Here is a 14506-nt window from a genome sequence, read left to right as displayed (position 1 = left end):
ACATGCCCGTCTGAAGTTTGCCAATGAACATCTGAATGATTCAGAGGAGAACTGGGTGAAAGTGTTGTGGTCAGATGAGATCAAAATGGAGCTCTTTGGCATCAACTCAACTCGCCGTGTTTGGAGGAGGAGGAATGCTGCCTATGACCCCAAGAACACCATCCCCACCGTCAAACATGGAGGTGGAAACATTATGCTTTGGGGGTGTTTTTCTGCTAAGGGGACAGGACAACTTCACCGCATCAAAGGGACGATGGACGGGGCCATGTACCGTCAAATCTTGGGTGAGAACCTCCTTCTCTCAGCCAGGGCATTGAAAATGGGTCGTGGATGGGTATTCCAGCATGACAATGACCCAAAACACACGGCCAAGGCAACAAAGGAGTGGCTCAAGAAGAAGCACATTAAGGTCATGGAGTGGCCTAGCCAGTCTCCAGACCTGAATCCCATAGAAAATCTGTGGAGGGAGCTGAAAGTTCAAGTTGCCAAACGTCAGCCCCGAAACCTTAATGACTTGGAGAAGATCTGCAAAGAGGAGTGGGACAAAATCCCTCCTGAGATGTGTGCAAACCTGGTGGTCAACTACAAGAAACATCTGACCTCTGATTGCCAACAAGGGTTTTGCCACCAAGTACTAAGTCATGTTTTGCAGAGGGGTCAAATACTTATTTCCCTCATTAAAATGCAAATCAATTTATAACATTTTTGACATGTGTTTTTCTGGATTTTGTTGTTGTTATTCTGTCTCTCACTGTTCAAATAAACCTACCATTAACATTATAGAGTGATCATTTCTTTGTCAGTGGGCAAACGTACAAAATCAGCAGGGGATCAAATACTTTTTTCCCTCGCTGTGTATATGTATATATATATATATATATATCAGTGGGGAGAACAAGTATTTCATACACTGCCGATTTTGCAGGTTTTCCTACTTACAAAGCATGTAGAGGTCTGTAATTTTTATCATAGGTACACTTCAACTGTGAGAGACGGAATCTAAAACAAAAATCCAGAAAATCACATTGTATTATTTTTAAGTAATTAATTTGCATTTTATTGCATGACATAAGTATTTGATCACCTACCAACCAGTAAGAATTCCGGCTCTCACAGACCTGTTAGTTTTTCTTTAAGAAGCCCTCCTGTTCTCCACTCATTACCTGTATTAACTGCACCTGTTTGAACTCGTTACCTGTATAAAAGACACCTGTCCACACACTCAATCAAACAGACTCCAACCTCTCCACAATGGCCAAGACCAGAGAGCTGTGTAAGGACATCAGGAATAAAATTGTAGACCTGCACAAGGCTGGGATGGGCTACAGGACAATAGGCAAGCAGTTTGGTGAGAAGGCAACAACTGTTGGCGCAATTATTAGAAAATGGAAGAAGTTCAAGATGACGGTCAATCACCCTCGGTCTGGGGCTCCATGCAAGATCTCACCTTGTGGGGCATCAATGATCATGAGGAAAGTGAGGGATCAGCCCAGAACTACACGGCAGGACCTGGTCAATGACCTGAAGAGAGCTGGGACCACAGTCTCAAAGAAAACCATTAGTAACACACTACGCCGTAATGGATTAAAATCCTGCAGCGCACGCAAGGTCCCCCTGCTCAAGCCAGCGCATGTTCAGGCCCGTCTGTAGTTTGCCAATGACCATCTGGATGATCCAGAGGAGGAATGGGAGAAGGTAATGTGGTCTGATGAGACAAAAATATAGCTTTTTGGTCTAAACTCCACTCGCCGTGTTTGGAGGAAGAAGAAGGATGAGTACAACCCCAAGAACACCATCCCAACCGTGAAGCATGGAGGTGGAAACATCATTCTTTGGGGATGCTTTTCTGCAAAGGGGACAGGACGACTGCACCGTATTGAGGGGAGGATGGATGGGGCCATGTATCGCAAGATCTTGGCCAACAACCTCCTTCCCTCAGTAAGAGCATTGAAGATGGGTCGTGGCTGGGTCTTCCAGCATGACAACGACCCGAAACACACAGCCAGGGCAACTAAGGAGTGGCTCCGTAAGAAGCATCTCAAGGTCCTGGAGTGGCCTAGCCAGTCTCCAGACCTGAACCCAATAGAAAATCTTTGGAGGGAGCTGAAAGTCCGTATTGCCCAGCGACAGCCCTGAAACCTGAAGGATCTGGAGAAGGTCTGTATGGAGGAGTGGGCCAAAATCCCTGCTGCAGTGTGTGCAAACCTGGTCAAGACCTATAGGAAACGTATGATCTCTGTAATTGCAAACAAAGGTTTCTGTACCAAATATTAAGTTCTGCTTTTCTGATGTATCAAATACTTATGTCATGCAATAAAATGCAAATTAATTACTTAAAAATCATACAATGTGATTTTCGGGATTTTTGTTTTAGATTCCGTCTCTCACAGTTGAAGTGTACCTATGATAAAAATGACAGACCTCTACATGCTTTGTAAGTAGGAAAACCTGCAAAATCGGCAGTGTATCAAATACTTGTTCTCCCCACTGTATATGTATTTACAAAATAATATATGGGGGATTGATGCAGACCATTACATTGATGGAAGCCACAATCTATCTGCAATATTAAAGCTGATTTCCCCTCTAATTTCGCTGTATTAATAATAATAATAACAATAATAATAATAATAATAATAATAATAATAATAATAATAATAAAAAGTCCCATCCTATTACTACGGAGGTTTGAAAATTCATATTTTCTTCAGATAGGCTTTCATTGATCATGGTTTTCAGTGACTCCTCAAAGCCTTTGGACTGTCTTGTGGAAATTTTACTGGAGGGTTTTCCTAGTTGTTTTTACTCTGTGTAGCCAAAGTTAGTAGTTTAACCTTTTTTTCTTTGCCTCAGAAAGTTAAAGAAATTGTGGATCAAGAGCTGTGTCCGTTCTTCTACACTCCTACAGTCTCTGGTGCCTTGCTTTTTTATATTCACTTTCATAATTACATATGTAGATGCTTTTAAGTCGTTAAATTTAAACATTTCAAATGAATTATCTTTCATACTTATATTTTTTATTTCCCCTGTCTAGTGCTGGGAAGATGCATACCTGATGTTACCGCTCTGAAAAATATTCCTAATACGTTAGGCTTGCCATCAAGCATCAATGATACAGTCAATGGCATCAGGAACGCCACAGGGTAGGGGGTGTTATATATATATATATATACACACACACACACACTGTAAATTCCCATTAATAATTCATAATTGCTCTCACTGCCAGTGAAGGGTCCCTGGTTGAGTGAGTTATATTGATCTCTCATCAATATAGTAGACTAGTTCCTGTGTGTAGACGTAGACCTGTGTTTGCGTGTTGGTGTCTTGCTTTATGATAGGGGTAGCCCTTAGCCATACCCTCGTAGTCATCTGCCCTGTCATTTAGCTCCAGTAGTACCCTTGCACATCACATGACTAGAACATTCCTTTTAGTACTAGATCCCACATAAAGCCTTGGGTTGATTCTGAGGATAATATTAACACTGAGTCTGACCAGGATGTCCAGACCTGAGTGGTCATTGTTAAATGTAATAAACAAAGAATAAGACTAAAGATAACTAGGCTATTAGACTTTTATGTTCATCCTTTGACACATAAAACACATGAACAGGTGTAATAGTGGGCACTTGTTAGTATTTTCTACACAAACAACCCAAGGAACTGTCAATGGCTGTAGTTGTACACCCTCCCAAATTATCCCTCAATGTGCTGTAGTAATCAATACACTTACTAGTACTGAATACCTGCAGTCAAAGAAAGCTTATAATGTTACCCTCTCTTTCTATTGAGCTCTATAAATGCCACCAATGCATGAATGTACTATTACAAAGCAACCTCATATTTCTCTTTCTTTGTTACTCTTATCTCCTCCTCTACTTCTAAATCGTCTCTGCTTTAATCTTCATTTATCGTGTAGTACTCTTCATCGTGCTGTTTTGTGTCAGAGACATTGTCAGTAAATACTAGCATTAACATGTTTTTTCCCTGTGCGTCTTGTAGTGATATAGTAAACAGCTTCAATGCCAAGGAGATTGGAGTGAGAATCTTTGAGGACTTTGCGTCGTCATGGCAGTGGATCATTGCGTGAGTCTCTCTCTTGGGTTAATTTTCACCTCGCATCAAACCACCCCCTACTGCCAGTTACTTGTCAATGCACAATTTCCAGTGTGCTGTACTGTTGTATTGGAACAGGAGAAACCTGAAAAGTTTGCATGGTCGCTCTATCTTCTCAGCCTATCGTTCACGTCACACTTAATACGCTTAACTTATTAAATATGAGACTGCTTCAGAAAGAAGCTAATTTCTTTTAGAGAGGGCATATTAGGGCCGGGACGATACCAGTATCGCTATGCTAGTTAGTATCGTGGCAAGGAAACAAAACACGAAGCGTATTTAACTTCTTTAGGAAAACAGCCCTAATGTTGGAAACAAACATCATTATAATGTCATCCAGAGTCATGTATTTATTTTTCAAGCTATAGCACACAATATTTTACATACAGCAGGTTTTTAAAGGACCGAAGAGTTTGGTCTGCTTCGTGTTTTCATTTTTGCCTTGTAAAGAATATTGTAAATGCTTATGACACTAAGTGCTTATAAAACAGGACAAACCTGTAGGTGTCAATAAAGTATGTGTTTTACCTGTATCAGAGCCATATACAGTATTTAGATACATAGCTCTGACGTATACTGAACAAAAATATAAACGCAACATGCAACAATGTTTAATGTTTTACTGAGTTACAGTTCATATAAGGAAATCAGTCAATTGAAATAAATTCATTAGGCCCTAATCTGTGGATTTCACATGACTGGGCAGGGGTGCAACCAGGACATAGGCCCACCCACTTGGGAGCCAGGCCCACCCACTGCGGAGCCAGGACCTGCCAATCAGAATGAGTTTTTCCCCACAAAAGGGCTTTATTACAGACAGAAATACTCCTCAGTTTCATCAGCTGTCCGGGTGACTGGTCTCAGACGATCCCGCAGGTTAAGACGTCTGATGTGGAGGTCCTGGGCTGGCATGGTTACACGTGGTCTGCAGTTGTGAGGCCGGTTGTACGTACTGCCAAATTCTCTAAAACAACGTTGGAGGCGGCTTATGGTAGAGAAATTAACATTCAATTATCTGGCAACAGCTCTGGTGGACATTTCTGCAGTCAGCATGCCAATTGCACACTCCCTCAAAACTCTAGACATCTGTGGCATTGTGTTGTATTACAAAACTGAACATTTTAGAGTGGCCTTTTATTGTCCCCCAGCACAAGGTGCACCTGTTTAATGATCATGCTGACTAATCAGGTTCTTGATATGCCACACCTGTCAGGTGGATGGATTATCTTGGCAAAGGAGAAATGTTCACTAACAGGGATGTAAACACATTTTTGTGCATATGGAACATTTCTGGGCTCTTTTTTACATGTTGCGTTTATATTTTTGTTCAGTATATATCTGGTGGCTTGATACATATTTACAAATCACTGAGTTCAATTATGTCATAATATTTTAGGCTGATCCACCTCATTTGTGACACCGGCCTTATATTTTAATAATGTCCAGAAATGTATCTCCTTTTCTTTCTTATTTTTGTTGTTCTCCTCTACCTCCTTTTAACTTTACCCTCTCTCTGCTCTTCAAATCCTCTCTCTTACTCTGCTGTGTTCCTCTCTCCTCCCTCAGTGCTCTGGTCATAGCCATGGTGGTCAGTTTTCTCTTTCTCCTTCTGTTGAGGTTCATTGCCCCTGTTATGGTCTGGGTCCTTATATTTGGAGTGTTGGCAGTTGGTGCTTATGGTAAGTCATTGATAATATCAGTGTGGTAATAATATGTCTACTAGCATGTGTGTAGTGTACTCTCTCTAGTAGGTCTATACACACATTACCAAAAGTATGTGGACACCTGCTCATCGAACATCTCATTCCAAAATCATGGGCATTAATATGGAGTTTGTTCCCCCTTTGCTGCTATAACAGCCTCCACTCTTCTGGGAAGGCTTTCCACTAGATGTTGGAACATTGCTGCGGGGACTTGCTTCCATTCAGCCACAAGAGCATTAGTGAGGTTGGGCACTGATGTTGGGCGATTAGGCCTGGCTCGCAGTTGGCGTTCCAATTAATTCCAAAGGTGTTCGATGGGGTTGAGGTCAGGGCTCTGTGCAGACCAGTCAAGTTCTTCCACACCAATCTCGACAAACCATTTCTGTATGGACCTCGCTTTGTGCACGGGGACATTGTCATGCTGAAACAGGAAGGGTCCTTCCCCAAACTGTTGCCACAAAGTTGGAAGCACAGAATTGTCTAGTATGTCATTGTATGCCGTAGCGTTAAGATTTCCCTTCACTGGAACTAAGGGGCTAAGCCCGAACCATGAAAAACAGCCCCAGACCATTATTTCTCCTCCATCAAACTTTACAGTTGGCACTATGCATTCGGGCAGGTAGCGTTCTCCATGCATCCGCCAAACCCAGATTTGTCCGTCGGACTGCCAGATGGTGAAGTGTGATCCATCACTTCAGAGAACGAGTCCAATGGCGGCAAGCTTTACACCACTCCAGCCTACATGCATTGCGCATGGTGATCTTAGGCTTGTGTGCGGCTGCTCGGCCATGGAAACCCATTTCATGAAGCTCCCGACGAACAGTTCTTGTGCTGACGTTGCTTCCAGAAGCAGTTTGGAACTCGGTAGTGAGTGTTGCAACCGAGGACAGACGATTTTTGCGTGCTACGTACTTCAGCACTCGTGGTCCTGTTTTGTGAGCTTGTGGGGCCTACCACTTTGTGGCTGAGCCGTTGTTGCTCCTAGACATTTCCACTTCACAATAACGGCACTTACAGTTGACCGGGGCAGCTCTAGCAGGGCAGAGATTTGACGAACTGACTTGTTGGAAAGGTGGCATCCTATGACGGCACCACGTTGAAAGTCACTGAGCTCTTCTGTAAGGCCATTCTACTGTCAATGTTTGTCTATGGAGATTGCATGGCTGTGTGTTCAATTTTATACACCTGTCAGCAACAAGTGTGGCTGAAATAGCCGAATCCACTAATTTGAAGCGGTGTCCACATACTTATGTATATATAGTGTATGTAGGTCACATTGGTTTAAGAACATGGACTTTTCAGGGTAGTTAAAGCATTTTCTTTTTCTCTCTCTCCCTCTCTCGCTCTGTCTGTCTTTCTGCCTGTCTGTCTGTAGGCATATATCACTGCTGGTGGGAGTACAACAACTACAGAAAGTCGACCGTCTCAATTACTGACATAGGCTTCACCACCGACTTCAAGGTCTACCTTCAGGTCAAGGAGACCTGGCTGACCTTCTGTGAGTCTGATATTACACGATATTATGTCTCTGTTTTCTTCTGTACACAGACTGACAGACATGCCTTTCTGATGACAACTCTGTACCATTGTGTTGACCTATCTACTTCCTCCCTATATCTCTCTCTCCTCTCCTTTCTCTATCTCTCTCTCTCTCTTTATCACTCAGTGATAATCCTGTCTGTGGTAGAGGGCATTCTTCTCCTGACCTTGATCTTTCTGCGGACCAGAATCCTCATCGCCATTGCTCTCATCCAGGAGTCCAGCAAGTGAGTCATGTTAGATATATGAGCCAGGATTACACATACTGGCCCATACTTACACACACAAAACCATGTATTGTGACAATATTCTACCAATATTGCGATACAACCTAACTTTTCAGCACACATACTGTAACTGTAACGTCTGTCTCTTTCACAGGGCTGTCAGTCACATGATGTCTACGCTGTTCTACCCTCTCATCACCTTCGTTCTCCTGGTGGTGTGTGTGGCCTATTGGGGCATCACTGCTCTGTATCCTCTCACAGTCGTTTAAATATTTGTGGGTATTTTACACTGCCTATTATAGTTTTATGACAAAAGGTCTGTTTTGTATCTGTGTTCCACTGAGCACTGTCTACAAACTCCACGGTATCATTAACCCACTTAACAGAGGATGTTTAGGTATCTGGCCACTTCAGGCATTCCAGTGTACAAAGTGGTGGCTCTCAACTCTACTCAGGATAACTGTGGCCAAATCAGTGGCAATGAGACCTGTGACCCACAGGTAAGTGTCCCTGATGAACTTTGACCCCATAGAGATGGATGCAGAAAAGCCCAACTCAGATATCAGAAACACAGAAAATGTGTGTACATCCTTCAGCTGTCTACGTAATTGAAAAAATGTTTGACCCCTTTCCATCTCTCCATTCATATCTCATCCCTTCCTCTTTCATCTCTCCCCCCTCCTATCTTTCCCTCAGACATTCTACAACTCTACAGACTACTCGTGGTGCCCGTCGGCGCGCTGCATCTTCATCAAGTACAACAACGAGGGCCTGCTGCAGAGGAACCTGTTCAACCTGCAGCTCTACAACGTGGTGGCCTTTCTGTGGTGCGTCAACTTTGTCATTGCCATGGGCCAGTGCACCCTGGCAGGGGCCTTCGCCTCCTACTACTGGGCCTTCAGCAAGCCCTCGGACATCCCCACCTTCCCCCTGTCCCAGGCCTTCATCCGCACACTACGGTAATGGAGTAGACACACTTCAGCAGAAGGGCTGTGGTGGTGCCTTTCCTTGCCTGGCCACTAGAGGGTCCACATACCATATACTGAGTGTACAAACATTATTAACACCTTCCTAATATTGAGTTGCACCCACTTTTGCCCTCAGAACAGCCTCAATTTGTTGGGACATGGACTCTACAAGGTGTCAAAGTGTTTCACAGGGATGCTGGCCCATGTTGACTCCAATGCTTCCCAGAGTTGTGTTAAGTTGGCTTGATGTCCTTTGGGTGGTGGACCATTCTTGATACACACAGGAAACTGTTGAACGTTGCTGTTCTTGACACACTCAAACCGGTGCGCCTGGCACCTACTAGCATACCCCATTCAAAGGCACTTAAATATTTTGTCTTTCACACTCAGAATGACACACATACACAATCCATGTATCAAGGATTACAAATCCTTCTTTAACCAGTCTCCTCCCCTTCATCTACACTGATTGAAGTGGATTTAAGAAGTGACATCAATAAGGGATCATAGCTTTCACCCGGATTCACTTGGTCAGTCAATGTCATGGAAAGAGCAGGTGTTCCTAATGTTTTGTACACTCAGTGTAAATTGAGCCACAATCAAATGTTGTATTTTGTTAGCTTTCCATTCAATTCACTCCCTCTCTCCCCCTATGTCTATGTTTCTTCTATTAGATACCATGTTGGCTCCCTGGCATTTGGTGCTCTGATCCTCACCCTCATCCAGATAGTCCGGATCATCCTGGAGTACCTGGACCACAAGACCAGAGGTAAGGCTGGAGGCCGCCATGGACTTCCCTTGAAAACCTGTTATTGTTATCCAATTCAAACATGTAATCCTACTAGGCCTATATATATATATATACACTGCTCAAAAAAATAAAGGGAACACTTAAACAACACAATGTAACTCCAAGTCAATCACACTTCTGTGAAATCAAACTGTCCACTTAGGAAGCAACACTGATTGACAATAAATTTCACATGCTGTTGTGCAAATGGAATAGACAACAGGTGGAAATTATAGGCAATTAGCAAGACACCCCCAATAAAGGACTGGTTTTGCAGGTGGTGACCACAGACCACTTCTCAGTTCCTATGCTTCCTGGCTGATGTTTTGGTCACTTTTGAATGCGGTGCTTTCACTCTAGTGGTAGCATGAGATGGAGTCTACAACCCACACAAGTGGCTCAGGTAGTGCAGCTCATCCAGGATGGCACATCAATACGAGCTGTGGCAAGATGGTTTGCTGTGTCTGTCAGCGTAGTGTCCAGAGCATGGAGGCGCTACCAGGAGACAGGCCAGTACATCAGGAGATGTGGAGGAGGCCGTAGGAGGGCAACAACCCAGCAGCAGGACTGCTACCTCCGCCTTTGTGCAAGGAGGAGCAGGAGGAGCACTGCCAGAGCCCTGCAAAATGACCTCCAGCAGGCCACAAATGTGCATGTGTCTGCTCAAACGGTCAGAAACAGACTCCATGAGGGTGGTATGAGGGCCCGACGTCCACAGGTGGGGGTTGTGCTTACAGCCCAACACCGTGCAGGACGTTTGGCATTTGCCAGAGAACACCAAGATTGGCAAATTCGCCACTGGCGCCCTGTGCTCTTCACAGATGAAAGCAGGTTCACACTGAGCACATTTGACAGACGTGACAGAGTCTGGAGACGCTGTGGAGAATGTTCTGCTGCCTGCAACATCTTCCAGCATGACCGGTTTGGCGGTGGGTCAGTCATGGTGTGGGGTGGCATTTCTTTGGGGGGCCGCACAGCCCTCCATGTGCTCGCCAGAGGTAGCCTGACTGCCATTAGGTACCGAGATGAGATCCTCAGACCCCTTGTGAGACCATATACTGGTGCGGTTGGCCCTGGGTTCCTCCTAATGCAAGACAATGCTAGACCTCATGTGGCTGGAGTGTGTCAGCAGTTCCTGCAAGAGGAAGGCATTGATGCTATGGACCGCCTGTTCCCCAGACCTGAATCCAATTGAGCACATCTGGGACATCATGTCTCGCTCCATCCACCAACGCCACGTTGCACCACAGACTGTCCAGGAGTTGGCGGATGCTTTAGTCCAGGTCTGGGAGGAGATCCCTCAGGAGACCATCCGCCACCTCATCAGGAGCATGCCCAGGCGTTGTAGGGAGGTCATACAGGCACGTGGAGGCCACACACACTACTGAGCCTCATTTTGACTTGTTTTAAGGACATTACATCAAAGTTGGATCAGCCTGTAGTGTGGTTTTCCACTTTAATTTTGAGGGTGACTCCAAATCCAGACCTCCATGGGTTGATATATTTGATTTCCATTGATAATTTTTATGTGATTTTGTTGTCAGCACATTCAACTATGTAAAGAAAAAAGTATTTAATAAGATTATTTCATTCATTCAGATCTAGGATGTGTTATTTTAGTGTTCCCTTTATTTTTTTGAGCAGTGTATATATATATATATATATATATATGTCTAGTAATATAAGGATTATGTCTCTTTCTCTCTAGCGGCTCAAAACCCCTGTGCTCGGTTCCTCATGTGCTGTCTGAAGTGTTGCTTCTGGTGTCTGGAGAAGTTCATCAAGTTCCTCAATAGAAACGCCTACATCATGGTCAGTCTCCACTACGTCACCATAACATCATCACATATAACTACAACTCCCTGTCAGTCAATCTCTCTCCCTCAGTTCCCCAGTGTAGAGTATTTCTGGTAGGCTATATATCTAATACACGTTCCTCTTTTTCCAACAGATTGCTGTATATGGAAAAAACTTCTGTGTCTCCGCGAAAAACGCATTCATGCTTCTAATGAGGAACATTGTCAGGTACAGTATGTGCTCTAGTAATGGTTGGTATGCCTGTAGGAATGTGTAGACTTGTTTTTTCCCTCATGCATAAGAACATTTTGCATGGATTTGATTGACTGCTGTGGAACCATAGCTGAGTGCTGGGGACGTGTTTCCCTGACTGTGCCTCTTCCCACAGGGTGGTGGTGCTCGATAAAGTGACGGACCTGCTGCTGTTCTTTGGGAAGCTGCTAGTGGTGGGAGGAGTAGGTAAGAGGACATAAACGCCAACATAATCATTATGGCGTTATCATTGGTGGTAGTTCTGAATGGGAACTCCTTTGGTGCATTTTACAGGCCAGAAATGTGATTGGATAACCGGTCTAAATTAATTGAATCTTTAACCAATCCTCTTCTACTCTTCTCAGGTGTCCTGGCCTTCTTTTTCTTCTCTGGCAGAATAAGACTACCAGGCAGCAATTTCCGTACTGAAATGCTCAACTATTACTGGATGCCCATTATTGTAAGTGACAGTCATATACAGTGCATTCGGATAGTATTCAGATCCCTTGACTTTTTCCAAATGTTGTTACGTTAGCCTTATTCTAAAATTGATTAAATTACAGTTTTGTCCTACACAAAATACCCCATAATGACAAAGTGAAAACAGGTCTTTAGAAATGTTTGCAAATGTATTACATATGAAAAACAGATACCTTATTTACATAAGTATTCTGACCCTTTGCTATGAGACTCGAAATTGAGCTCAGGTGCATCCTGTTTCCATTGATCATCCTTGAGATGTTTCTACAACTTGATTGGAGTCCACCTGTGGTAAATTCAATTGATTGGACATGATTTGGAAAGGCACACAGCTGTCTATACAGTGGGGGAAAAAAGTATTTAGTCAGCCACCAATTGTGCAAGTTCTCCCACTTAAAAAGATGAGAGAGGCCTGTAATTTTCATCATAGGTACACGTCAACTATGACAGACAAATTGAGAAGAAAAAAATCCTGAAAATCACATTGTAGGATTTTTAATGAATTTATTTGCAAATTATGGTGGAAAATAAGTATTTGGTCACCTAAAAACAAGCAAGATTTCTGGCTCTCACAGACCTGTAACTTCTTCTTTAAGAGGCTCCTCTGTCCTCCACTCGTTACCTGTTTTAATGGCACCTGTTTGAACTTGTTATCAGTATAAAAGACACCTGTCCACAACCTCAAACAGTCACACTCCAAACTCCACTATGGCCAAGACCAAAGAGCTGTCAAAGGACACCAGAAACAAAATTGTAGACCTGCACCAGGCTGGGAAGACTGAATCTGCAATAAGTAAGCAGCTTGGTTTGAAGAAATCAACTGTGGGAGCAATTATTAGGAAATGGAAGACATACAAGACCACTGATAATCTCCCTCGATCTGGGGCTCCACGCAAGATCTCACCCCGTGGGGTCAAAATGATCACAAGAACGGTGAGCAAAAATCCCAGAACCAACCTAGTGAATGACTTGCAGAGAGCTGGGACCAAAGTAACAAAGCCTACCATCAGTAACACACTACGCCGCCAGGGACTCAAATCCTGCAGTGCCAGACGTGTCCCCCTGCTTAAGCCAGTACATGTCCAGGCCCGTCTGAAGTTTACTAGAGTGCATTTGGATGATCCAGAAGAGTATTGGGAGAATGTCATATGGTCAGATGAAACCAAAATAGAACTTTTTGGTAAAAACTCAACTCGTCGTGTTTGGAGGCTGAGTTGCATCCAAAGAACACCATACCTACTGTGAAGCATGGGGGTGGAAACATCATGCTTTGGGGCTTTTTTTCTGCAAAGGGACCAGGACGACTGATCCGTGTAAAGGAAAGAATGAATGGGGCCATGTATCGTGAGATTTTGCGTGAAAACCTCCTTCCATCAGCAAGGGCATTGAAGATGAAATGTGGCTGGGTCTTTCAGCATGACAATGATCCCAAACACACCGCCCGGGCAACGAAGGAGTGGCTTCGTAAGAAGCATTTCAAGGTCCTGGAGTGGCCTAGCCAGTCTCCAGATCTCAACCCCATAGAAAATCTTTGGAGGGAGTTGAAAGTCCGTGTTGCCCAGCGACAGCCCCAAAACATCACTGCTCTAGAGGAGATCTGCATGGAGGAATGGGCCAAAATACCAGCAACATTGTGTGAAAACCTTGTGAAGACTTACAGAAAACGTTTGACCTGTGTCATTGCCAACAAATGGTATATAACAAAGTATTGAGAAACTTTTGTTATTGACCAAATACTTATTTTCCACCATAATTTGCAAATAAATTCATTAAAAATCCTACAATATGATTTTCTGGATTTTTGTTCCTCATTTTGTCTGTCATAGTTGACGTGTACCTATGATGAAAATTACAGGCCTCTCTCATCTTTTTAAGTGGGAGAACTTGCACAATTGGTGGCTGACTAAATACTTTTTTCCCCCACTGTATAAGGTCCCACAGTTGACAGTGCATGTCAGAGCAAAAACCAAGCCATGAGGTCGAAGGAGTTGTCCATAGAGCTCCGAGACAGGATTGTGTCGAGGCACAGATCTGGGGAAGGGTACCAAAAAATGTCTGCAGCATTGAAGGTCCCTAAGAACACAGTGGCCTCCATCATTCTTAAATGGAAGAAGTTTGGCAAAAGGCACCTAAAGGACTCACAGACCATGAGAAACAAGAGTCTCTGGTCTGATGAAACCAAGATTGAACTCTTTGGCCTGAATGCCAAGCGTCACGTCTGGAGGAAACCTGGCACCATCGCTACGGTGAAGCATGGTGGTGGCAGCATCATGCTGTGGGGATGTTTTTCAGCGGCAGGGACTGGGAGAATAGTCAGGATCGAGGGAAAGATAAACGGACCAAAGTACAGAGATCATTAATGAAAACCTGCTCCAGAGCGCTCAGGACCTCAGACTGGGGCAAAGGTTCACCTTCCAACAGGACAACAACCCTAAGCACACAGCCAAGACAACGCAGGAGTGGCTTCGGGACAAGTCTCTGAATGTCCTTGAGTGGCCCAGCCAGAGTCCGGACTTCAACCCGATCGAACATCTCTGGAGACACCTGCAAATAGCTGTGCAGTGACGCTCCTCATCCAACCTGACAGAGCTTGAGAGGATCTGCAGAGAAGAATGGGAGAAACTCCCCAAATAC

At 44.0% G+C, this 14506-nt stretch overlaps 1 protein-coding gene across 1 annotated transcript in view; it reads left to right on the top strand.

Moving 5' to 3' along the window:
* LOC311120038 (choline transporter-like protein 4) overlaps positions 1 to 14506 on the top strand; it is a gene marked incomplete at both ends in the record, with an annotated part of 38729 nt that overhangs the window by 23542 nt on the left and 681 nt on the right. The window contains 14 exons of the mRNA XM_084157805.1: positions 2854 to 2914; positions 3035 to 3143; positions 4003 to 4086; positions 5683 to 5795; positions 7195 to 7317; positions 7486 to 7585; positions 7740 to 7832; positions 7983 to 8085; positions 8282 to 8544; positions 9228 to 9322; positions 11052 to 11155; positions 11295 to 11368; positions 11529 to 11599; positions 11758 to 11852. Coding sequence (XP_084013931.1) covers positions 2854 to 2914; positions 3035 to 3143; positions 4003 to 4086; positions 5683 to 5795; positions 7195 to 7317; positions 7486 to 7585; positions 7740 to 7832; positions 7983 to 8085; positions 8282 to 8544; positions 9228 to 9322; positions 11052 to 11155; positions 11295 to 11368; positions 11529 to 11599; positions 11758 to 11852 — 1488 coding nt within the window. The remainder of the gene's footprint in view (positions 1 to 2853; positions 2915 to 3034; positions 3144 to 4002; positions 4087 to 5682; positions 5796 to 7194; positions 7318 to 7485; positions 7586 to 7739; positions 7833 to 7982; positions 8086 to 8281; positions 8545 to 9227; positions 9323 to 11051; positions 11156 to 11294; positions 11369 to 11528; positions 11600 to 11757; positions 11853 to 14506) is intronic.

The sequence above is a fragment of the Coregonus lavaretus genome (genome assembly GCF_964263955.1).
Source record: "Coregonus lavaretus genome assembly, chromosome: 3".
Lineage (NCBI taxonomy): Eukaryota > Metazoa > Chordata > Actinopteri > Salmoniformes > Salmonidae > Coregonus > Coregonus lavaretus.
This window is presented reverse-complemented; position numbering and strand designations above follow the sequence as displayed.